We start from the raw sequence: 26,173 nt of genomic DNA on the forward strand, positions 1-26,173 counted from the left end.
CAGCGTTTAGGATGGTAAATAAGACAGTCTTTTCTCTGTAGAAGTTTTGAGTCTAGCAGGGCAGACAGTCAAGCAAACAGGCTATCAGAACACAGTGTGATAAGTTCTGGGATGGAAGACATGCAGGGTGCTAAGGGAACACAGAAGGGGGACATCGAATCCAGAAAAAAACTTCACCCATTCTTTTATAAAATAAACACTTACGTAGCACAGACTATGCATCAGACACCCTTGCTGGAAGAGGGGGAAGGCTGTTCCCAGCACTCTGATGGGCTTGGTGAGAGCCAGGGGAGTGGAGAGACCTACCGGTCCAGGGCACCGCTGGTGGGCATGCTGCGCGCAAAACCGCGGACCCCAGTTTGCTGGAAGTATGGAATGCTGAAGATGTTGGCAGCAATGACGGCCACGGAGTCGGAAGGGTTCACGAAGAACCCATGCTTGCCCAGAATCATGTTTCGATCCTTTGGGAGAAGGAGGATTCAAAGGAAGATTTTTAATCAAAGTGCTGAAGAAACCAAACTCCCTTACATGGAGGTTTTATACAATTTAAAAAGGATACATTTATTCAGACTGGGTTCTAAATTCTGGATGTTGTTCCTAATGGATCTGTGCAGTAGCACTGGGCCGATGGCACCTCCACGCCAAAGAGCTAAAACTGTTTTCAATTAAAGTGCAAGCACCAACTCTTCTGGGTCGAATTCTTTGTTCTCCCTCCAGAGGCCAGCAGAGTTTAACCGCCCGGACTTTTTCCAAACTCTGGAACCAGTCACCTCTCTTCTCTCCCAGAAGAGACAAGAGATCACAATGAGAAAAAATGTGGGCTGTTTAGAGTCAGGTAGGTCTACAAGGCATCCTTCGAGGAACAAAGCGGATTTCCTAGAGGAAAGGCTTCTAAATCTGGGCCCCTCCATTTGGTGCAGGACCCAACAAAGCATGGGGTCACCTTCGTTGCTTCCTTGGTGCCTGACATACAGGAGGCACTCAAGTAACAGAGTACGGAGGGAAAACACCCGTCATGCACTGCAACAGAAAGATGCACTCAAACAATGCCTGCTGGGGACTCCAAATTTCCCCAAATTCTGATATGGGAAAAACTATATTCTGGAAATAGTGAATTCCAACTGATGTTAAAGAACAACAGCGACCCCCCAAATATATTTTCAATGATGTTAACATATGTAGCATTTACTATCTCTGAAATACCAAACCCAAGATACATCCCCTCCTTGCCTGTTATATACTCACCAACGTAAATGAAAGAACATGTTTATTTAAAACATTAATTGTAGCAAAGGAATAAAATGTTAATTCTCTCATTATAGTTTCATCTTTCTGCTAATGTGAATGAACAGATGAGTCTATTCTAAGGCCAGAACCCTTCCCAGAGATTGAATAAGTAGCCAACTGCTGGCTGCGAGCAAAAACCCACCTTAGGATGGGTACCGAGAACCCAACCAGCTCATGAAGCACCAGTCTTGCCATCATAACCAGACCCCGATCACCCTGCCCCTCTTAGCAAACATTAAACACATGGGTTACATTTCAAGGACTCTTATTCTGTTCAAGAAGGTCTTCCAGTAATTGAGCCCTGACTCCAGGTGTAATGAGGGAGCTTGACTGGCACTCCTTGGCCCACAGGGCCTGCTTTTTCCCCATCTGTAGGGTCAGACCTGACCTGCATCAGGGTCCACTTAAATGCACTTGTACCTACCCCATCTCCGTCAAAGGCAGCCCCAAAATCATGCTCTCCTGTCTTCATGGTCTCCACCAGGTCAGCTGCATAAGTGAGGTTGGGGTCAGGGTGGTGGCCTCCGAAGTCCTCCAGAGGAACGCAGTTAACTGCCGAGTTTGCGGGGGCACCGAGCTCTTCACAGAGGATCTTCTTCACATACGGTCCCACCACTGTGCAGGGCATGAAATGAAGAACCAGAAAACAAAACATCTGACAGTGTGTGAGGACTGAGGGACAAGGTGGAGGCGTTCTCGGGAGAATGGCATGAACAGCAAAGAGAACGTGCAAACTGTATGTAGCGGCTGGTGAAGAGAGAAATCTGACTAGAGTAGACAGTTCTACACAAAGGAGTAATGAGAGATTAGGTTGGAAGGGGTGGGGCCAGGAGATGAAGGAAAGACTGGGGGGAGGGGAGGGGGTGAACCATTACGAAGACCCCACCACACACCCACGCCAGCTGCTGCTCAACTGTTTTCTCGCCCAGTCCTTCAAAAAGGCTCATGAGGCACTCCAGCTTAGTGCGTAAGACCCTGGACTCTGGAATCAGTGTCTGGGTTCAAATCTCTGCTCTGCCAATCACCGGCTGTGCCACTTTAAGAAGCTGTTTAATCTCTCTGTGCCTCTGTCTACCCCGTCTGCAAAATGAGGACAGTAATAGTAGCCACCTAAAAGAGTTGATCTGAGAATTGAGTGAGTTAACAGAGAGGAAGCACATATGTTACAAATGTCTGCATGATGATGATCACCTCCAATTTACAGATAAGAAAACTGAGGTTCTCAGATGAAGCTATTTGCTCAAAAGTACACAGACAGGAAGAGTGGGAGCTAGGATTCAGAGCCCTAACCTTTCTCCTCTGTAAAGCTACTTGACAAACCAATTAAAAGAATACAACCAAACAAATAACAGTAACAGTGGACAACAGGAAAAACCAGTCGCACACTTTAATGGTGGCAGCCAGTGTAACGACCAAGGATGTTCATCTCTAAAATGCTGAGAACGTGTTTTCACCAAGGAAGGTTTGACACCAATATAAGCCACAGAGGTCAGAATGGTATAGAATCCGTGTCTTCCATTAGGGGCTTCATGTTAAGGAGGCTCCTGACACACACATAATGAGGTCAAGGCCGCCAGGGCTGTGAGGGGGACAGAAACTGAAGCATTCAAGGAACAACTGAAATGCCTGGAGAAAGAAGTCAGCTTCGTGACCAGCTTCTCCTGGCCCAGGCTCTGCTCATTCCCCTAATGGGACATCTATTTTTGAGCTTTCTTGCATTTTCTACAGCCATTGCCTCAGCTGGGAATGACCATCACTCGACTTTCCACCGCCCTAGATCTTTCTTCATAAAAGCTGAGTGGTTGCCACCTCCTCCAGGAAACCTCTCTTGATACATTTCGTCAAACGACGCCTTCCTCCACACCCCAAGGAGTATTCTAGGAGAAGACCTGAAATTCTATCTAACCCTGGTCTTGCTGGCCTGGCAGTGGTTGGTTTCCTACCCACCTCTTCTCCCCAAGCGTCGCAAGCTCTTTGAAGGAGGTCCCAACTGAGTCCCTGCCTCCCCGCCCCAAGCATACATGTAGCAGCTACTCAATACATGTCTGTGAAAAGCTTTGATAAGTCAGAATAGCATTTGTCTGAACAGAGCAGGAGACCTGTTCTGCGGGACTCCAGCGGCAAGTTAGGCCCCAAGGGGAGAAGTTCCAGAGATGGAAGATTTCGGCCCATCAGGAGAAGCTTCCTAACTCACTGTGCTTTTGCAGTGTAACAGGAGGCCCTGGACCGTATCATTGAAAGGGTCTTCCCCAACCAGGCAGGCAGATGGATTCCAACACCAGGGAAAATTCCTGCCACTCAAAGATTCTAAAATTCTAAATTATTACAAAACAGACAACCTAAGTGCTCAGGAATCCCCATATTCCTACATGGAAGAGAACTCAGGGTTCTGGTTCACAGTGATGGCTGCCGTCCCCACTGACCTGGCCACACAACCCACAGAGGAAGAAGAGGGAGAGACATACATCCTCTTGCTCCTGATTTAATCCTCAGCTTGCTCTGGTCATCTTCTAAGAAAAGGCACGTGTGGGGGGCAGGTGAGTGGGGGTGCACGGCTCAGGAGTGTGGTTATCACACAGAGCAAACAACGGGCCCCCTCGGAAATAGACGGGGGCATTTAGGAGGAATGTCAGGCATCTTCTGAGGGGGAGGGAGAGGCCACAAAAATAGCTGCATGTTACTCAAACCCTGAGGCTTAATGTGGAAACACTGACCTTCACACTACCTTACCGTGAGGAATTTTTGCTGCATGCAATTAGATTTTTATCTGCGTGAATATTACTCTGAGATGGTTGCAAAGTAACTGTTTAAAAACCGTCAGAGAGAGTCCTACGAAAAGGCTGGTTAAAGCATCAATGTACACAAAGTCGAGCGCTGCTTCATATCTTTGAGAGAAGGGAATGGAAGAGAAGCAGCCCCCTACCTCCATGCATGGCGTCTATTCGGATCTTTAGTCGGTTTGGACCAGAAAGTAGTTCTTTCAGTGCATTGAAATCAAAGATGTTTCTCAGCATCGTAGCATAAGCTTCCACCGAATCCACGATTTCCACTGTGAGAACAAGCAACATGAAAAGATGGAGGAACTAAACACATTTAGAAATATTACCCCTTGAAATGACTATATTGCTGTGAACATACAATGGCTATTTTTAAAGGACATTTATGGAGCAGCTCCCATCTGCCAGGGCTATTACATGACCTCTTATTCAATACTAACAAATTTCCTAAGAGGTAAATGTCATCCGTCCTGTTTTATAGACGAGCAAGTTCAAGTTCTGAAAGATAAAGTCACCTGCCTGCATAGCTGGGATGGGGCACAGGGGGGATTCTGACAGAGGTTTGCCTGCTGGTAAACGCTATGGTGCTGCCACATTGATTCCCTGTCTGTCTCCATGAGAAGTGCATACTGGTGTCAAAAATAACAGAAAATGTAACACATACTTTTCTTTTCTTTCTTCCAGGCCCACTGCCATCAAGACTTAACAGTAAAAAAGCAGAGAAAAATTTTTTAATGAATCACTTTCATATGCGCTGCTAAAGGAATAAAACAATATAAAAATTGTTCTTGTTGCATTTTCAGGGTTCTGAACATTTTCAAAACATGAAGAGTTTAAGAAATTCTCTCCTGGTGTTTTCTGAGCCCTAAGAATGTCTTCAAGATGTACCAAAGGACCCCTTTCTCTTTCCTGGGACGCAACTGTCTGCTCCTGGTGGGTAGGTTCAAACAAAAAATGCATCCCATAAACTTGCAGTCCAGAGGAAAGAATACATGTTAGAGCAGAGTCCAAAAGTGAGTCACATTGCTAACCAATTCATCCTTGTTTTATTAATATGAGTAATTTTATAAACATTTATTCTACCAATTATTGTCATACTTTGGCATTCAACAACAAAATGTTTATCACAGCCGCTACAGAGGGAGTTTCAGTTTAGCCCCCAAAATGGTCTAAATTGATTTTCCTGAAAACAATAGATAATAAAAGCTCCGTAAAAGACAGCTGTGAACATAATCTTATAGGTCTTCTCATCAAGGCCGTTCCTTTGGGAGGTACAGAAACTGAGGCTGAGAGATTTGGAAATGACTTACCCAAGGTCACACAGCTGATCCCTGGCAGGGCCCCGACCACTCAGGTCTCTAGGCTCCCAGACCCAATTCCACACCTGCTAATTAATGCATGCAAAGCTTGGTGACCACAACCTTTCCAAAGATAAAGACCCACGTTATTAAAACCTTGAAAGGAAAACCCCTTAAGTCGGAATGAGGAGTAGGTAGAAGAGGGGAGTAAACGTGCCTGTGAAAGGTTTGAACTTGTTTTCCAGGTCAAACTGCTGCTTTCCCAGAACCCCTAGGTCTACTTTCAGCTCAGGGCAAATTGCATATTCTTCGATTGTCTTGCTGATTTGGAAAATCTTATCAGTTATTGCTTCTGGGGCAGGACCTGGAAATCAAACAGCAAACAGTGGGTCATGTCGCGTGGCTGACGTGGAAAGACAAAGAACACAAAGCTCAACGATTTCTCTTCACTAGCACATCTTGCCGTTCCCTCACTTAGGCAGCAAAGTTTCAGGAAAGTTTTATGAAAGAAAATATGCCAATGATCATTCACGCATGGTTTCTCAAATTCAGGATCAACAGAATGAGAAGCATCTCGTTTCACTGAAAGGAAACAAAGAGCTCCCTTGCTAAGGATCAGAGGGAGAACCCTCTCCTCCCAAGGCCTCAGTTACCGGTTTGTCCTACGGAACATAAAACTGGCTGTCCTCACAATGACAGCAAACTCACCGCCATTGGAAATATTGAATTTGATTCCAAAATCTCCATTGGGCCCTCCTGGGTTGTGGCTGGCTGTCAGAATGATCCCACCAATGGCTTTGATCTTTCTAATGATGCAGGACACAGCAGGGGTGGAGAGGATCCCATTCTGTCCAATAACCAAGCGACCAATCTAGGAGAAGAAACCCAGAACACACTTTAACATCAATAAATCCAGAGCTACCACACAGAAATGCCAGAACAGGCAGATGGACAAAGAAATGCTCTGCTGGACCAGAAAAGATGTCCTTTAATGAACATCTGAAGCTTGTGTTGTTGTTGTTGTTATATTGAAGTAGAATGTTATTATTGTTGTTGAGTAATATTATTATTGACATAGAAACAGCATCACTGAACAAAGTCGTTCCTTTAAGTAGATTTTGGGGACTTTCAGTTTTAGAATAGTGTATGATCCGGGGGTGCTGTGAGGCTCTGGCAAGGAAGTACAGAGTATTCACAACATAGCCTTTTCAGACCAAGTTCATAATTTGGACACATTAAAAAATTGTGAGACAACTGACATTTCTATCCAATTCAATCACACTTTCAATCCACACTGGGAGAGAGGATATAAGTTTAACTAAGGAGTTTTAACCCAAAGAGAAGGCTTTTATAAACTAAAATATCTGAAAAAATTAAAAGGACAAACTTGATATGAAGAAGGTTACAAGGTGTATCTCATAAATTTGTTTCCAGCCAAGCCTGGATTGTGATATAGGGGGTTCCTCAAAGTAGGACACGCCTACACAGGCAAGGGCACCCCTGGGATACCTCCTGGGCCCAGGGCGGGGGACGCTGGGAGTGTCACTGGGTAAACCAGCCAGAACCACCTACACCAAAGAGCTACTGGCGGTACTTTTGTTGAGCGTTCTTAACTCACCTTCCTGTATCTCTCAGACGGTATCAGCACAGCACCTTTGTTAAAATGACAGTAATTTCAATCTGTTTCAACATGACCCAAGTTGGAAAAGAAGGAAGAAGTTCTGTCTGTTCCTCTGACTAGAGAAGACACGGCTGCTATGTGAAAAGATTTATAAAACGAGGAGTTTGTGCCCTTCCTCCATCCTCCCCCCGAGAGAAGGAAGAGACAGGAATGTTTTTAAGTTTTCCATTTGTTATTTCCTCTTGCCCAGCTCGACAAGGTGGAAGAAATGACTTGATGGTGGAAGATGTATTTCTAATGTCGAAAATGCCCATGAGATACCTGGATTCCCTGGGAAGCCTTCCTGGGTCTGTTAGCTTTGCACCTTCCCGTAGGTCACTGAAAGCTTGACTGCCTTATAACTGAGCCCCTCCACTACCAACCACCTCCCAGGAAGCAGCTGCTGGCTCTCATACGTCTCTCTCTCAACAATTTCAGTTATACTAATGCATTTCTTACATCCTGCCTCCCTTGGGAAGTGGTAGCTCCCTGCCTCAATACAGTGGGTTGGTAATGTCTCACCCCTCCAGCAGTTTCCTGGTAAACTTCTAATGAAAATAAAAGCCTATGGTCGAGCAGCTCCATAATTTCGATCGGAGGAGCTTACAGATGGCAATTTAATCAGCTTAGTGGCTGGTGGAGTTAACTGAAAATTTTGTGCATCAAGCACACTGACTTTTACTTGGGATCCTGTGAATACTTACTGTGGAAGATGAAACTGATAAATGAATATTAAGCTATGCCATCCAAGTCACCCCCTAATTCTACCATTCCTTATGGTGAGATCTGCAGTCAGAAATGGTCCAAGACTGAGAAGATTATATGAGGAGGCAAGAGTAAGAAAGAAAGTCAAGAAAGGCAAAGGGAAATCCATGGCAGGTTCTTTCTCTTGAGCCCAAGAACAGGTACAGCTGGCCAAAATAGTCCCTTCCAGGGCAGACTCTTTCCTGTAAATTATCCTCAGGAATATTCATCTTCAGTCTGATATTGGGGAGACATGACTCTATTATCCTCCTTCCCTTAAGGATGTCTGGAGCATTGTAACTGCTCCTGTCTCAGTCTCCCCTGCCTCTCTCCCTCCAGTACCTCTCCTGCCCTCCCCTGCCCGAATCCACCAGACCTACTTAGGCCCACCTAGTTCATCTCTCTAAACTGTGTCCCTCCTCTACTCAAAAACCTTCTCTGTACCATATAACCCAAAAATTCCACTTCTAGGTATAGACAAAAAGAAAGCAGGGGCTCAAACAGATATTTGCACACCCATGTTCATAACAGTGTTAAAACAATAGCCAAAGGTGGTAACAACCCAAATGTTCATCAAAAGATGAATGGATAAACAAAATGTGGTATATACATACAATGGGATAGCACTGTCTTAAAAAGAAAGGCAATTCCGATACAGGCTACAACATGGACGAACCTTGAAAACATTATACTAAGTAAAATAAGCCAGACACAAAAGGACAAGTATTGTATGGTCCCACCTGTATGAAGTACACAGAATAGGCAGACTCACAGACAAAACGTAGAACCAAAGATTCCAGAGGCTTGGGGGAGAGCGATGGGGAGTTACTGTTTAGTGGGTACAGAGTTGCAAATGAGAAGATGAAAAGGTTCTGGACACAGCTAGTGGTGATGGTAGAACACTGTGAATGTAATTAATACCACTCAATTGTACACTTAAAAATGGTTAAAATAGCAAATTTTATGTTATGTATACTTTACCAGATTTTTTCTTTAAAACCCTTCCCTGGGCCCCAAGTGTCTACCAACTTAGAGATACACCCTTAGCCCTGCACTGAGAGTCCTTCACCAAACAGCCTTTCCTGCCTTCCCTCCTCGCCCACTACTCTCTTATGAATGAGTAACTCGCATCCTGCTACCAAGCTGGATACCTCACTCCCCACCCCCAGCATTTCATAGTCAACCATGATAGGAAGCAAACTTTAAAATATTCCTTTTACTTGACAATAGGGCCTAGTGGTTTCTCACATTTCACACACAAAAAAACCAAGTTTCATTTTCTTTGCTCGGCTAGTCACACACACAGGTTCTACTCTCATTTCTAAAACATCTCTAGGTTTAAAGCTCTGGGGACTGAATGAGATATCAGTACCATAAAGGGAGCCCCACCAATGTCTTATTTTGTACATGAAAATTGCCTGTAAATGCAGACAGCTCTGTGCAAATAAAATCAGAGGCAGAGTATATTCTATTATCCATAAATGTACCAAAGAAAAGTGTACCAAAGAGCAGAAAAGAAATGATCTCCATTTGGCTCACTAGGCTGAAGTGCTCTCCTAGAATCAGCTCATGGGTGGAGGGGTGTTGACAAAGCTGAGGAAGGAACGCTGACTTCTACCAAAACCTGTGGCAATAAATCACTTCCCTTTAGATTGCCTCCCTAAGAGGATCTGCCCACAATCAAAGGGATGTTAAAATAGTGAGAATTTAGGATATGTTAGAAAAGGAAATCAAACTATCTAGGATTTGATAGGTTTTATCAGATTAAAGTGCTTTATCAGCCCACTAAACGTTTCACGTGATTCAGCTGGGGAGCATGACTGCTTTAACTGCAGCACTATTTTTAATAAGAAATGTCCTTGAAAAGACTTGAAAATATTGCTCGGGCTGCTTCAGCTCTAACAAATAGGCAGTTACCGTATTTAGTCAATTATTATCACTTAAATGTATTATTTAGCAAACCTTCAGATCATAAATCTGAGGAAGTCTATAGGGTCTGCCTGAATTACATATTCCTACCACCTCTTCCACATCCTTTAGCTTTGCACAAAAATGAAATGAAGCCAAATATATCACAGCAAAAGGGACAGTGTACCAGAGCCACTCAACAATCTAGATATATGCAGAGAAATAATGTTCCATTCGTTCTCTCCCAAAAGATTAAAAGCATCTTAATACCATTCCCTTTGCAGCTCTCCTCAAAGATGAAATTTACAGCATGTCACATTTTATCTTAAAAATATGTATGCTTCATAATAATTTCATATTTGAGTGCTTCATCAGCAAATTTTACATGAGAGGCATTCAGATTCTGAAAATGGGTATAAAGGACACTTCACGTTATAAACAACAGGATCTATAAACACTTCTAAATATAATTTGATAATGCATGGTTTTTTAAATTTGGCCTTTGCAATCACACCTGCTTAGCATATTATTAAAATAGACTGAAAATGAATGCCCAACGTGTTTGGCTGCAATGCTAAATTTTATGTTCTTAGAATCAGAATCACTTCCAGAAGGGAATTACAACAGATTTTTAAAATTTATGAGTACTGAAGGACTGTGTGCTCCAAGTTATTGCTAAGTGCAATCTAAAACACTAAAAATGTATTTTTTGGTCCCGCAGAGGACTTTCCAGAGCAAAAACAGCAAAGTCCTGATGCCTGCCTTCCTGTAAATCAGTGGGACTGTGCAAACTGTTAGATTATCAAGATCAGTGCTTCCTGGTGCAAGATTCCTCCTGATTTGGTTAATTCAGCCAACACAATTTTTCACGAAGCAGTGCTTTAGCAGAGCCTCCTTATATTATAGTCTCACAGGAGTTATTATCTCTACCCTGCTGCACAAATTCACCACACACAGGGCTTCTTGTGTTCAGCGTCATTATAAGCGGGTTCCCCCATAACAGGTCCTCTTGGAAGGCTCACACCTAACATTTTCCAATCCCCTCCTAGCATTTCTGCATGACTACCAGGATCCACAAATAACAGCATGCCCTGGCTTTTGTTTTCCTGTTTGACAAGTGACTGAACTTCAACAAGGGAGCCATTGAAAGAAAACAAAATCCTCCTCTCTTTGCTACTCATTAGAGCCTCATACACAGGAGAGTATGAGTGCCCCTCAAAACTAGTTAGACTGTAGATAAGACAGCTTAAGGCTGGGGTGCTTTAAATGCTTAAAGGCAACAGGTACTTTTTCAAGCAACAGGCACAGAACACAACATAAGAAACTGAACTTACATTCCCGTATCCCAATGGGACTGATGTAATTTCAGGGGTAATATCACAGTATACAATCTCTAAAGTCCCAATGAAACCTGACTGGATGTTAGTAGCACTGAGGTGTATACCACACACAAATCTTTGTACTTGTGTGCATTTGTGCAAAATTAAGAGGTTATGTGGACAGCCAGAAGCACAGCAATACTTATTGTATACCAACCCCATTGGCGGCTGCCATCTGCACTATTGTTTCTATTGCCGATTTATTAAAGTACCGCCCATCTCCACCAACCACCAGTGAGGATCCCTGGCGATCTTTAAGGTCTATGGAAAAGAATATGCTCTGGATGAAATTCTCCAGGTAGCACGGCTTTTCCTCGAAACAATAGGTTTTCTTCCGTAATCCACTAGTTCCTGGCTTCTGGTCGTGGTAGGGAGCTGTCGCAAAAGTCAACAGAGGGAGAGGACCTTCTTCCATTTTTCTATGTTTCCCAGAAATCCATTCATCAAAATCACTCATCTTTCATTTCCACCACTTGGCTCAGCGATGGTGTCCAGAAAGCAGTCAAGGGTCCCCAAAATAGTCTGTCCCAGCTGAAGCTGCAACAGCGTCTCCTGAGTAACTAAACTACAGGTCTTGCCTGGATGATCCCTGTCAGTGAGGAAGCGGGGTTAATTCCTGCTGTCGTCGCCCCTTGTGAAAAAGTTAAGGGCCACCCACCCACCCACACCCACACACAAAGCAGATCTTCAGAGTTGTTTGGATGAGGACATTCTGCCCACATAACCAAGCCAAATACCCTTCAATTATTTTTGCCTCATTTCCCCGTTAGGGTGGAGACAGGTCCAGAGGGCGCTGCAGGCAGCAGACTTCAGTTACAAACACGAAACGGCTGCCAGACTCCACTCCCAGAGCCAGGCAAAGGCGGAGCCAGATCGGTCCCAAGAAGCAGGTTCGTCAACAGGACACCCTGGTGTGGCGCCCACTGCTACTGACACCCCTTAAACCGGAGCCTCCCTGGGCAGTCATCACTGAGAAGGCCATCTGCAGCTAAAGTTGTTCCATGCCATCTCGCAAGTTAAAGGTCAATCTTAAAATGGAAGTGAGGGATCTCGGTTACCTCTGGTTTCCTTACATCACCGTCATTTTGATACCCAAGTGATTTTTTTACTTCCCACTTGCAATGCCAGTTAGAAGGGGGAAAAAATCACATAACAGAACAGATCTATTCACTGGCCTACTGGACACCGAAGATGTAACAAAATAGTATTCAGTTCTAGAAGAATAGAGACCTACAAATATGCCCTGAACGAACAACAGCTTGGCCGTTCCCTTGAGCTTATGGAAAAGTGGGGCTGAAGACGCACCAAATCCTTGAAAACATAAAGCAGAATGGGGGGGAGGGGTGGGGAGTATGTTTTTCTGAGGGCATGAGGCTTGATTAAGTTATTTGGGAAAATAACATGAACATAAGATTAAATTTTATGTTTTAATAGTCTCAGTTTTACAGTAGACTTGACTTTGAAGAAAACATTTTTTAGTGAAGTTTAAGTCCTTTGCATTTAAAGATCCTAAGACGTTGAAAAAATCCTACCTGAATACATTTAATATCTAATGCCATTTCATTGAGATTTTATTAATAACCTATTTCAATAAATACACTTGTGTTCTTTATCCGACTTGGCAGAAGTTGTCAATTATGAGGCTCCATTGTCAAGGTTTCAGTGAGCTTGTTAAGGATGCTTAAAAAGTAAGTCAGGACTAGTTACATCATGTGGCCGGGGAGTGTGACGTGCGCAGAGAAATAAAGTTTTCAAAGGGAAAGTCGGTAATCCCTTGAGAAACAAAATCTGAGTATTTTTTCTGCTAACTTGCCAAGCCAGGTCTAAAAGCAAACAGGCCCCTGGGAGCAGCAGGCTGCCCTCTTAGGGCTAGAATGTCTCTGTGTTTCAGGGTGGCTTACACAGGACTAGCAGAGCTAACAGGCCCATGAGCAGAAAGCAGGCTATTAGCAAGGGAACCTGGTCTTCAAGTGGCAAACGGGGCTGGCCCATACGCAGGGAAGACCCGAGACAAGCCACAGGACACATCTATTATGTTGAAAACCAGTCGGCCAAAAGACAATTGCTTCTTATAGCTTATTTTTGCCTCCTAGTTTTTAAGACTCAAATTCTTAAGAAGTAAGCTTGCTTTATGAACAATTTACACACCTTATGTTTCAACTTACTACAAATGCATATTTTTAATTCATATTTTTTCAGTTTGTGACAAGTTTTCTCTGGTCCTAGATTGGCTTGCAAATTATGCCAACATTTGCATCTTGACATATTTAATAATAACAGATCCAGGTTTATGAAATACCAACCCAATAATATTTTCATTGGGAATAACAGAGCAACAAACCACGTAATTGGCAGTCTCCTTCACGAGATCTTGAAATCCCAGCGTAGACGCAGGGACACTTGGTTGCAAGGGTGCTCCAACAACCCCAACCAAAGCCTCTCCGCCCACACGTTCCAGCACGTTCTCCACTGGTGGTTGGCCACTGTCTCAAAGTTCTTTCTGAAGCCGGAACTGGGAGAGTAACGTTTTGTTGGAGGCTCTTCTCACACTTTTATTTATTTTATTTACAGTTTGTGGTCAAGGCAAGTTAATTCCATAAAATGAGAAATGATGAAGAATCAAGGCATAATTATGAAAACTCAAACTAAGTGTTCAACACAAAAAACATAAGCATAAAAGTGGGTTTGTCAACATAAGATCTACTGGGTTTTATGTCAAAGGGTGGTGAATGCTTGCTTTTTTCCTCCAAGACAGTGGCCATATCAGATACTAGAACACCTCAGCTTATCAGTATGTGTTCATATGAACCAAAATTTGTCTTTTAAAAATATTTTTTCACACTGAAACTGTTGTAAAAGCTACCCTTCTCCAGAATTAAGCCTGACCTTAGGCCTAGTACCAGTTTCTAACCATCTAAAAATTCTCCGCTACAGAAAGTATTCCAAGTGTCGCTATTCTGATCCTTAGAGGTTAAAATATATATATTCTAAACTAGTTTAAAAGATCATTGTGAACTTAATAATGGTGGTGCTCTTCCAGTCCTGACTTTCCAAAACCCTCAAGTGCCACTCTGGGGTTCACCATCGGTTTGCCCCTCAGTTTCAAGGTTTTTAAATATTTCTCCCCAGTAATGCATCTTCATAGTTTACAAAATATTTCACACAAATGGAAATAGATAGCAGTGTTTGAGCATCAAGAAGTCATACCTGTGAAACCTGTGGCATCAGGTCACCAGGTGAAACCCACCTTGGATGGCAATGTCTGTGTGGACACATACACTTTTTTACTTCATTGTATATGAGCCAGCTTTACAGCAAGGCATGGACCGGGAAGGACACCCATCTCTCATGGCTCTTGCACGTGCCAATGAATATCCAGCACTTTGAGCACAGATCAAATCTAAGGCTTTAAAGGAGAGTGTTCCACACCCAAAAACAAAGAGTATAGTTTTCACCAACTATGTATGTCGGCATGGTGTTTGTCCACATGCAAAACTAAACCAAAAAGATATAGTCCTTGCCCTAGAAAAGCTTCTATTCTAAAATGGGCCTGAGACATAATTTTATGGACACTGTAGAACTCAACCCTGTATAAAAATATTACCAGAAGCAGGAATGTTAGATGGACTGTGAAGTGTGGTAAAAAAAAGAAGCATTAAAAACATTAAGCTTCCTAAGACGCTCAGAATAAGTGGGGCAGCTATTAAGAAACTCATTTGTTTTAGCTCTCTAGCAAAGGTTGAACTTCATCTTCGGAAACGTTACTGTCGAGCATAGCGAACCCAATTTGGCCTAATGAATTCGCCTGCATTGCCAGTGCTCCTTCACAATGACACAAATTACACTTAAACCATATGGGGGATTTAAGGATTATTCCCCTCAGACAAGGAACTTTCATACTGGTCTTGGGTCCAATCAATTTTGTAGCGGCAGAGTTATGAACCCCTTTGCTCCCGGCCTCGCAGACACTCCAGCTCCCACTCTGAGTAGCAATGATGCTTTCCGAGTAGAACACAGCAGAGACAAGACTTGCCAATATTTTATCCATTATATCTTTTTTCTTTTTTTCCATCAACAAATACCCACTAGGTTGCTAAATGCTATGTCCCGGGCTCATGGGAGGGCTGGACCCACGGTCTGAAAAGATTTACCTCTACACACCAAGAATTAGTCTCTAGCAAATGCCACAGGTGTGGGTACAGGGTATAGAACCTGTCTCTCAGCGGAAGGAACAGAAAGGAAAGCTACTAACTGGGCTAAACGCAGGAGGGATCATTAGACCCCCACTTCCTCCACCCCCACACCCCCATCCAGCCCAAAGCCCTGCACTTGCGACAGCTGCAGGTGCCCGAGTGCTTGGGGTTTCTGACCCCGTGACGGGAAACACAAGCTGGGAAAGTCATTCATTTCTCCAGCCAACAGTAAGTAAGCATGTAGTGAATGCCAGCCCCAGGAGAGGCACTGCGGGATAATGCAAAGACCACAGGGCCGGGAGCCAGACACAACCAGGGCTCAAATCTTTGACTCTAAAATGTATGAGAGGTACAATCTTGAGCAAGTTACTTACTTCACAATATTGCAATATCGGACCACCTGAAGCTAATACAATGTTGTATGTCAATTTTACCTCAAGATTTAAAAAATGTATCCCTTAAAGAGAGTTTTAAAAAAAGAAAGAAAGAAAATAGTACCTACTGCACAAGTTAATGCATAAAGATACGATGAGTTAATAAATGTAAAGAGCTTAGCACTGGCTGGCTCCAGTGCCCTGTGAGCCCTACATAAGGGTGACTGCCTTATGACTGCCCTGAACCAATCTGAAAATATGCAGCTGTGTTTAATACCTATCTATAGGTATTTGTGTTTCAATAGGCATTAGGAAGTATCCTTTGAAGAAAAGGAGAAACAACATTAAACTGTAAAGAAGGTACAAGGCCAGAAGAATTGTAAGGACCTAAGGCTTGCTTAGAACCAAATAGAATCCCAGGTTCAAAAAAACCCAAAACAAACAAACAAAAGACTCCTGAAGCATATTTTGGAGTTAAAAACAAACAAAACAGCTGCCCGGGAGTGTGTATGTCCTTTAGCATTCGCCAGTCTGTCGTCTCTCTGCTTACCCACCCATGTGTCCAACAATTAGTATGTAACTGACTTTTTGCATTCATGTCACCAGGCACTGTGCACCACAGGAAGATGACAGACTCAAGTTGTCAAACTTCTGCTCGAAAAGAAGAGACAAACAAGTCGAGTCATTAAAAAATGGAGTAAAATCTGGGAGCTCACAAGGGAGCTCTGAACGCTCAGAAGAGAAACAAGTTTTGGAAGGCACTCCCCACTCCACAGATGCCATTCTTAATTTGTGTGGTTGAACCTAAAACCATCTGTCCAATGTAAAGATGCTCCAGGCTTAGGAATCACTTTCATACAAAAAGTACATATGAAGAAGACTCCTGTTTCATTAGACATTACCAATAGTCAAGCATTTCGACTTACAAAAACAGCAATGTTTATGGTTCATATAACACTTTTATATATGTATCTTTTATTTTATTTCCTTTTTGGAGGATCCTCAAATTTTTCTTTCATTTATATTCCTTAAGAATATTCATCTGGCGCTAATAGAGTATTTTCCCATATTCTGGCTATTACCAGGAAACTTGTATTAAAATCCCTTGGTAAAAGGAAGGCTATTCTTTTCTACTGCTTTATTTTCAAATCATTCATGGCTGTATGTTTCCCTCTTGTGGTAGAAAATGGAAACACAAGCGAGATTTCCCAACAGCCTCCCGAGAGGTGGGCTGACCCGCTGCAGTGGCATGACACAACTCCAAGGGGACCATTCACCTGGAATACAATAGGGATCATGCCCCTTGGGGTTTTATGGCAGAGAGTGGCTGGCCCTCTACCCAATAATTAAAATGTGGAGGATTTCTGGACTTTTAAGAAGAAGAGGAATGGTGAGTTTATTCTGTCTGTCTCATCACTAAGGATTTTCCAATTATGTGGCCTGGCCAAACTAGGATGTCCAGCTGTAAAGACATTGAATGAAGGTGGCCACAAGGAGGGGGGCGTCATTTTCTATGGCCTTTGTGAGCCTGAGTTTCTATGAAGTGGGGCTACTAAAACTTCCTTCAGAGGTTCCGATGTTAAAGGAGGAAAGGCACGTAAATAGATCCCAGGTGACTCTCCAAGGGGTTCTGTCCAAGTGCAAAGCATATGAGTCGTGGTGCCTGTGCAGCCCCCTGCCCTTGGTGGACCGGGCACAGGCGCTGTGTGTTGAACTGTACACCCCACAAACCAAAAACAGATGTTGAATTCTGAACCCCAGATACCTGAGAATGTGACCTTATTTGGAGAAAGGGTCTTTGCAGATGTGATCAAATTAAGATGAGGTCAAAATTTAATGACTGGTGTCTTTATAAGGAGAGGGAGATTCAGAGACAGACACTAGGGCCGAAAGCCAGCGAAGACAGAGGCAGAGACCAGAGATGTGTGCACCCGTGACTGCGGGCCAGCACCAGCAGCCGGGGAAAAGCAAGGGAGGATTCTCCCCTGGAGCCTTCGAGGGACGCGGCCCTGCCAACACCTTGATTTGGACCTGTCAGCCTCCAGAACGGTGAGGGAATGAGTTTCTGTTGTTTTTAAACCACACAGTTTGTGTTACAGCAGCTCTAGGAAACTAATACAATAAAAAGGAGCCCAGCTCCACGGACACTGATCCCTTGGAAGCTGGGTGGCTGGTGTGAGAGGCCCCCGGGGAGAGCCCTCCCCACGCCTCTCTTCTTTGCCCCAGAGTATTGGGGCAGATCAGTAAATAACACGGTATGTGCCATGGCTTGGTTTATACACACAGGCCTCCCCCCGTGCTCAGTGGTGAGGCGCACAACAGCCCCTCCTTCATTCTGTAACCCTGGTACTTGGAATGAAGTATAGTGGAAGTTAATAAATGTTTGCATGGCTAAACTGTTGGAGTGAGAGCGTTAAATGACCTCTGTGACAAGGGTTTATGATGAACAGAGGTGAGTTTTTCCAGGCAGCAGTCAAGTAAGTTGTCCCCTCTCCTGAGACCAACCTCAACTATAAAATTACTCCCACCATCACCAATGACTCCCCAAAGCACAAGGCATCCCCAGCAGAGCACCCTCTGCCTGCAAACTGGCGTTTCAGGTAGTTTCTGTAGCACACAAGACTTGTGAAGTAACAATTAGGAACAGGACCAGAAATTGCAACAGCAAAGGAAGTGGAGCTGGGTTAGTCTCTGTGGTTGAGGCCAAAAGCTTGTGCTGCTTCCAAGAGGAGCAGTGGGTAACTGCAGACAGAGACGGGGAGGTCTTCACGGTGCTCATTCGAGTCGGGTAGGAAAGTGATGAGCGGAGAGATGGGGACTAAAGCTAATAAGAGCAAAAGGTCACGGCCGACCCAGCGTCCTAGCTCCGTTACTAACGTCAAAGTCAGATCTATATAAAACAGTACAGCCACACTGTACCTCTCTCTCTCTCTTTCTTCTTCTTCCTTTTTTTTTTCAGTAAATTTTTATGTCTGTAAATGTGTGCTTTAATTTAGTAAACTGTGCATCATTCATTCTACAATATGGATTTAGATCAACCAACCCAAGTTAAAAGACTGGTCCTGATGAAAACATTAGGTCACATGTTATGTTATCTGCTGGTTAAAGACAGACAATCTCAGCAAACAGATAGTGTCTTCATACGTTACAGGGCAAATACTGTGACCCCGGCCTCCTTATAAATAGCTTTTTATGCTTGTTAACCTAAGTCACCAAGATTCTCCTTTCCCATCAGGGTCATAAGATCATTCTCAGACTGGGGCTTAGGTTGGGTTGTGCATAACCGAAAGCCTTGAGGTTAAGTTCCTGCGAGAGGATAACTCATCGCTGGCTGCCCTGCTGCCCTCCTCCCTCCCTGCATTTCAGGAGTTAAGATGAGCTCTCTTTTAAAGTCAAGGCCTGGCGGATTACCTCCCACAATGGCCTCCTTGTTTTGTCCCTGCGGCTGCCTCTCCGGAGAATGTCTCCACTTTTTCCTGGCTTGCTTTCTGTGATCCTCAGGACCCGGCATGAATACATCTCCCCTGGAGGCTTCCTCTGACCACCTCTCCACGATCTCCTCCCTAGGCTCCCAACGACCCCCTAAGGACACCGTGTCGCACTCTGTGCAGCGTCCATTGAACAGCGAGGATCTGAAACAGCCTGTGCGGTGTGTGTGCCCCAAATGCACAGCCCAATACTGAGCCATGAGAGAACACCCAGCATGCATTTGTAGGGTGAAGGGATCCCCTCAAATGGTGTTTAGGAGAAGCTGCCCAAGCAAGCAGATCCAACTTTCACTAGAGGCACCACACTAAAGCCCTAACGAGTAGAACTGATGGGCAAATACCAAACACTGTGACAAGTACTGAGCTACTCAGGGACAGTTTTGCTTAGCTGGGGGCTGGCATTGTGTGCTTTTGAGATAACTGAGTATCAAGCTGATAACAAATTTCAGAAACCTAAAAATTCTGTAGAACAGGTCCCTGACCTGACCCCAGGCCCTGTGCATGAAATGCTTACTCTCCGTAAGAAAGACATTTCTGTTCTGAAATTTATAGGCTTACAGGTGTGGAGTATCTTGATAGGTTACTGGCAAACTGGAAGAAGAGAAGTGAAACTGAGAAGCTGGGAGCTGCCTAAGGGACTATTAGCAAAGAGAAGGTTAAAGCATCTGTATTTCCCATCAAAATTCCCACTGTCCAGTGTAGCAACCTGCTTATTATGACTGTGTGTGAGGAACTGTGCTGGGTGACTTCCCTCACATTACCTTATTATTTCTTAAAGACACCTCTATGATATATTGTTTTAATTTTACAAATAAATAAAGAAAAAAAAACAGAGTTAAAGCAGTATGCTCAAGGTAAACAGCTAATAAAAAGCATATTCGAGCATCAAACTCAAGTCTGTCTGATATCAAAAGTTACACTGCAATAAAATTCTCATGTAAAAGAGGTAATTTTCATGTCCCACTAGCACCCTCAAAATGGCATAGTATCTTTACTTTTTGGTTATTCTTTAGCACATCTGAGTTTTGGACTTTGAGAGGTGCTAGATAAAATTGCATGTAGAGATTTGTTTTGGCAGGAGGCCTAAATCAGTCCAGTGGGGTGATTGTCCTAAAGCAGCAGTGGAATTTCAAAACAACCATAATAACTCACATTTGAGTTGTACCTTAGAGTTCCCAAAAGCTTTGCATGACCATGATTTAACTTAACTATCACAGAACTCTCCAATAGGGCAGATATTGGAATTAATCCCATTTCACAAGTGAGAAAACTGAGCTTTAGATCAGTTAAGCAGAATACATGGCACAGTAAATTGCACAACTGAGATTTGAACCAAAATCTTCAATTTCAATCCATCACTATGAACTAAAGTCATTTGGTAGGACCCAGGGAGACACAAAGTGGCCTGTCTTCCACTTGACATTATCTAGGAGTCTAAGAAGCACTGTGCATTATGGAGCTCTGGAATCCTGTCAGTGATTACCATTAGTGTACTTCTAAACAGGACCACAACGGTATTAGCTATATGCATTAGACCAGTGACTGTGCCCTGCCTCCACCCTCACTTCAATCTCAGCTAAGGTCTCCCTGATTCCTCTTTACTATATGCACTTGCCTCAAAAATCACCTTGTCGGGGAAGAGAAGACATCTTCGTTCCTCCCTTCCCCCTCAAGGTGGGGCTGGGTGGCTCTGTGCTCCTGTGACTCCCTGTACTTCTCCCCCGGAGACTTGAAGGGGAGTAAAGCCCTGCCAACACCCTGACTTTAGACTTCTGGTCTCCAGAATGGTGAGAAAATAAATTTCCATCGTTTTAAGCCACCCAGTTTGGAGTCATTTGTCATGGCAGCAACAGGAAACTAATACATTAGTATTCACACCATATTTTTGTAACTAGCTAGGGACTCTCCTCTACTAGCATGAATCCTGAGGACGGAGACTTTGTCATCGGTCATCACCTTTGTGCCGGCAACCATCTCACACCGTGCCTGGTGCACAGAGCACTCAGCAATACTGGATGAATAAGAACACTCACGCAGACCAGGATGTTCACAGAAATGCCAGCACACATTTCTCACATCTTCCCGTCTGCAGCATGACATCGGCCTGGGCCAGGTAACCACTCCACAGAGCCATCCTAAAATACCCATCCTCAGCCAGCCACTGCTAGCGCTGACTCTAGTCAGGGGAAGGCCTCAAATCAATGGGCCGGTGACTGACACTTGCAGCAACTGTGAACCTCCGCCTCACAGATCAAATTCAACAGCTAATGTACGGACAGAAACAGAATGAGACAAGCAGGTGGAGGTGATGGCAAACACAGAAGACCCTCCACTGGCTTCAGAGTTTGGGATAATCATAATAATCATTAAAAGCATCAAAATCTTCTGTTTACTAAATACAATGTAAGGCACTATGATAAGTGCTTCACAAATTCTACTTCATCCCCACATGAATCTTTAAGACAGATGTTATTTATTCTTTTACACCAAATCTATTTACAGGGTAGCTGGCTCCAGTGAATTTTATGGTAAGAGTGTTTCTTGTGGATCTGGCCTCAGAGGACTTGGTACCCACTGCGTGGCCCAGCCTAGAGAGGCATTTAGCTTTCGTGACAGGAGCCAACCTTACTCCCAGTTCCATCTGCGTTTCCTACACTTATTTCCCTCTTGCTTCATTTTTAAATGGATTTCATTTTGCTCCACAGAATGCATTTTTCGAAGTCCTCATGGGGGCAGCATAACACAATAGCTTTGTTACTAAAGCAAAGGTCTTTCCCCATCCGCACCTACTTGTGCCATCCCAGCTCCATTTTCTGGCCTCCTTGCCATCATGGGACGATCTCTCAGGATCGAGGCAGGCACGGGCTTAACATCTGAGGTTTCTGGGCTTTGTGGCTTCGAGCTGACAGGACTCCAGTCCAGGGGCAGGGCCACTTTGTCTAGCTGCGCTTTCACAAACCTGCCTATTGTGTACAATTTCCAAATGCACCCAAGCATGTTGAGACGTTTACCAGGAGGGAAGAAAACTAGGTCCCCAGGCCACTGAAATGAACTGCAGAAGGAAACGAGAAGGCCAGTCTCCCTCAGCATGGACTGTCTTCTAAGACCCCTCTCCACACGGCAGTGTGCTTGAACAGTATAAAAGGCAACACATTTTGAACTGTTATACCAGAGTATTTTCATCTAAATTAATATTATCTCCTTCAAAACCACCACCATGGGAAGCAACATATGTATTCAAACAAGCTGACATTTCTAGAACTCTTTTTCAGGCAACTGTCTTTACAATCTGCGGCACTTTCTTTGAAAGTCTTCAGTCATAACAAATTTCATCCTTTGAGAATAGATCTGAACTTTGGAAAGAGACAAAAATTGGCTGGAGCCATGTCTAATGAATAAAGTGGGTGATCAAATCTTGTTACATCGTTTTAGGTGAAAAATGAGGCATGACTATAAAATAATGTGACTGGTTTCCCTAGGTGACCCATAAACCGACTGGCTGAAAAATAATTTCCATAGAGGAGTTTCAAAATGCTTTGCGCGCTAGACGCATCACTGGAGTAAGTGTACGGTTCCCAGAGTGGTGATTCGGCAGAGTACAATACTAATTTGGATATATAAGTTCAAATATGTTTGTAAAAAAAAGAAATCTGATTGCTTACACTCATGAAAATGAAGAAGCTATTCTCCTGGACAGATTTCTCCTCCTTTTTTTGACAGCCTGGTTGGCTTTGGACAAGGAGTCTACTGAGAAGGTAGACTCATCTCCTTCAGAAAGACTTCGCTGGACACACAACCCCTCCCACACACCCCCACCCCAAGCTGGGGCAGGTGTCCCTGCCCTGAGCACCTGTCCATAGCCATCTCTTTTTCCTTAGGTATTAGTGGTTATGAAACTTAGGGGTGATTGTCTGTTTTTATTTTCCTTCTTCAACTGGGGGCTCCTTGAGAACGAGAACGTTATCCTCGACTCTGTATCTCTGGTGTTCAGACAGTGCACACAGAAGCACAGGACACTAACTCCTGCCCTTGACATGAACCCTTTGCGTTTGCTTCTCATGCACGCAGGCCCTCACTTGCCAAATAAAATTTCCTCTTCTTGGCAACCAAAATTGAAAATCCAGTCCATGTAAAATCCACCCATATAAATGTACGGAGACCTAAGGTACAGTAGTGGTTGCTTAGGAATGAAGGTGTAGGGGAGCAAGAAGGAGTGACTGCTAATGCATGGGGCTTCTTTCAGGGTCATGGAAATGTTCTAAAATTAGATTGTGGTGATGGTTGCATAACTGTAAATATACTAAAAAATACGGAGTTGTACACTTCAGATCGGCGAAATGTGTGGTTTGTGAATTACATCTCAATAAAGTAGTTTTATTTAAGAAGTTCTCCACAATGGGAATGACTGTGCCTTGGCTCCTTTTGAAAGCAGTAATTGAAATAAATCATACTCAAAGTCTCTTCAAAAAAATCCATGGAGGTGGGTGGGAAGGGACAGACTGGGATTTCAAAATGTAGAATAGATAAACAAGATTATACTGTATAGCACAGGGAAATATATACAAGATCTTATGGTAGCTCACAGAGAAAAAATGTGACAATGAATATACATATGTTCATGTATAACTGAAAAATTGTGCTCTACACGGGAAATTGACACAACATTGTAAACCGACCATAACTCGATAAAAAATATTTTTAAAAAAATCCAGGGAGAGGCCATAGCTCAGTGGTAGAGTGCTTGCCTAGCATGCACAAGGTCCTTGGTTCAATACCCACTATCTCCATTAAAATAAATAAATAAGCCTAACCCCCCCCCCCCAATCTAGTTACCACACTAGAAACACACCTCACATTTTATATTTTACAAGTTACTTCTGCATGTACTGCTTCATTTCCTCACTAGAACAAACATTTCATGTGTCTCTGGCCCACAGTCACAGAGTCAGGAAAAGAGACTAGGAACTGTCCCCTCTGTTCCTAGAATTCATAAGATGTTACTGTAGAAAACACAGACACCCCAGGGCTGTGTTCTGAATACCAGATTCCCACTGGGGGTGGCTAAGTACACTGTCAGTCTGGGTAAAATTTTAAGCAGTAAATGAGCATTTGGAAGACACCTCAAATTCTCTTCACTGGGGCTAATCTGAGTTGTGTTTGTCACTTACACCCAGTTGGGTCTGACTAACATGGCGTCCCTCTACATTGGTTGGGGCCATTGAGGGTCAGAGGAAGGTAGGAGGCAAAGCTGATACCTCTGGGGGAAGAGGTGGGGAGGGATGTGTTAATACCTGCATCAGGTTGGGTGTGATTAACTTAGTGTCCCCATATTAGCCAAACGCTGGTAACATAAAGTTCTCCCCCCAAGGCCATACTGAGGTTTCCCCACAAGTGTCATTCAAAGAGTTTCCAGGTGAGAAGGGGCTGCCAGTTACTTTAAAATATGTTATTTCATGCAATACTCACAAGAGCTTCTCTGGGTTATGTATTATCATTTCTAATCTTTACAGACAAGGGAGGAAAAAGGATCAGAAATTGAATAACTTGCCCAAGAGAACCCTCCCCAAGTCCTGTGATTTTTATTCTTTGTGCCTAGAATTCTTCCCCCAACAAATTGACCTTAGAAACTCCAACTCACCCTTTAAACCTCAATTCCGCTACCATCCATCAGTGAAGACCTTCTTCGGTCATCTTCCCCGCCGCAGGTAGAGTGCTCCATGCTCTTGCCCCTTTAGTACTTGGCACACACCTCCCTCACAACACCTAACATCCTGTGCTGTCTGCTTAGTCTTGTCTACCTCTCCCTCTAGACTATGTATTTCCTGAGGGCTGGAATATATTGTATCCCAAGTACTCAGCACAATGTCTGATAAGACTCAAGTACATAATACATGTTTAATGAAAAATTTATTGGTCATAAACTATATGCTAGCTTTAAGTGCTGGAACACATTTCAAGTGTATTCCACACACTTCACAATTCATAATTCAGGGCGATTGACTGAACAAGGATTCATTGAATGCTACGTTGTCTTAGGTACTGCAGAGAGGAAGTGTAACATGTACACTGATAATTTCACTGGGATTGGATTCATCTATTCTAGAGATATCTATGGGGAAAGATTAGGGGGGAGAGTGGCAGAGAGGGGCTGTTGGGGAAAGCTTTCTGAAGATGCTATCTGAATTGCACCAGAAAAGGAGAAGCATACTTAAATCCCTGGTGAGGAGAGAGAGAGAATAAAATCAGAGAGCAGTAAGCTAAGGACAGAAACCAAGGGAACAGCTAGGGTGTGGGTAGGGCAAGCAGTCTACATAGGAACTTTCAAAAAGACGAGTACAATCAGGAGAGAGTGATCATGGCAAGGGAATGAGAACTTTAAGAGTCCAAAGTCAGCAGTGCCAAATGCAACAGGAAGGTCAAATAAAGCAAGGCCTAAACAGTGTTCAATGGATTTAGCCACCAGAAAGTCCTTGGCAAGAGAAATGTCAGTGGAGTGGTGGACGAAGCAGAAGCCAGATTGCAGTGAGGGGGTGAGTGAACGAGAGGTGAGAAATTGGTGACAGTGAACACAGGCAACTTTTACAAAGATTGGCTAAAAGGGAGGGAAAGCAATACAGCAGTAGCTAAAGGGTGATGAGGTTTTAAGAACATATATTTTCAGTCTTAACCAACTCTTTCCTTCCCACCCCACATGCACATCCCTAATATTCTCACTATGCTGTAAGTTCCTTAAAGACAAGTCTTGCTGCTGAATCATCTTTTTATTCCACATATCACTCTGTACATAGTAGCTCAGTATTTGTTGAAGGAATGAATGAAATGCAAGTTCAACACAGGTGCTAACAGAGAAATGAAGGGATCTACTGGGATACAGCTTCTGTTCTTCTTTCAAGGGAATTTGGGGTTTTCTGAAAAGCCAGGAGCATAAAGAAAACAAATCCAGACAATCTTCACTCACTGATGCTAATAAACGTTTGAACCAGGAAGGCAGATGTAGACTGGGCCCAGTTTAGATTTGAGATGCTACTGGAAAATAGATTTTTAGATTTAAGGGTCCTTTCACTC

The 26,173-nt window shown here is 43.6% G+C and overlaps 1 protein-coding gene across 2 annotated transcripts in view; it reads right to left on the reverse strand.

Annotated features, from left to right (window-relative positions):
• Positions 1 to 26,173, reverse strand: part of PGM1 (phosphoglucomutase 1) — a 46,690-nt gene that overhangs the window by 18,726 nt on the left and 1,791 nt on the right. The window contains exons 1-6 of one of the 2 annotated variants that reach the window (XM_031465294.1): positions 11,211 to 11,825; positions 6,071 to 6,233; positions 5,580 to 5,726; positions 4,211 to 4,336; positions 1,712 to 1,902; positions 307 to 461 (exon numbers count right to left, since the gene is read on the reverse strand). In XM_031465294.1, the coding sequence (XP_031321154.1) occupies positions 307 to 461; positions 1,712 to 1,902; positions 4,211 to 4,336; positions 5,580 to 5,726; positions 6,071 to 6,233; positions 11,211 to 11,510 (1,082 nt within the window). In that variant the 5' untranslated portion in view covers positions 11,511 to 11,825. Of the gene's footprint in view, positions 1 to 306; positions 462 to 1,711; positions 1,903 to 4,210; positions 4,337 to 5,579; positions 5,727 to 6,070; positions 6,234 to 11,210; positions 11,826 to 26,173 lie in introns of those variants that run through there. The other variant, XM_031465296.2, reaches the window with a different exon arrangement.

The sequence above is a fragment of the Camelus dromedarius genome, chromosome 14 (assembly GCF_036321535.1).
Source record: "Camelus dromedarius isolate mCamDro1 chromosome 14, mCamDro1.pat, whole genome shotgun sequence".
Lineage (NCBI taxonomy): Eukaryota > Metazoa > Chordata > Mammalia > Artiodactyla > Camelidae > Camelus > Camelus dromedarius.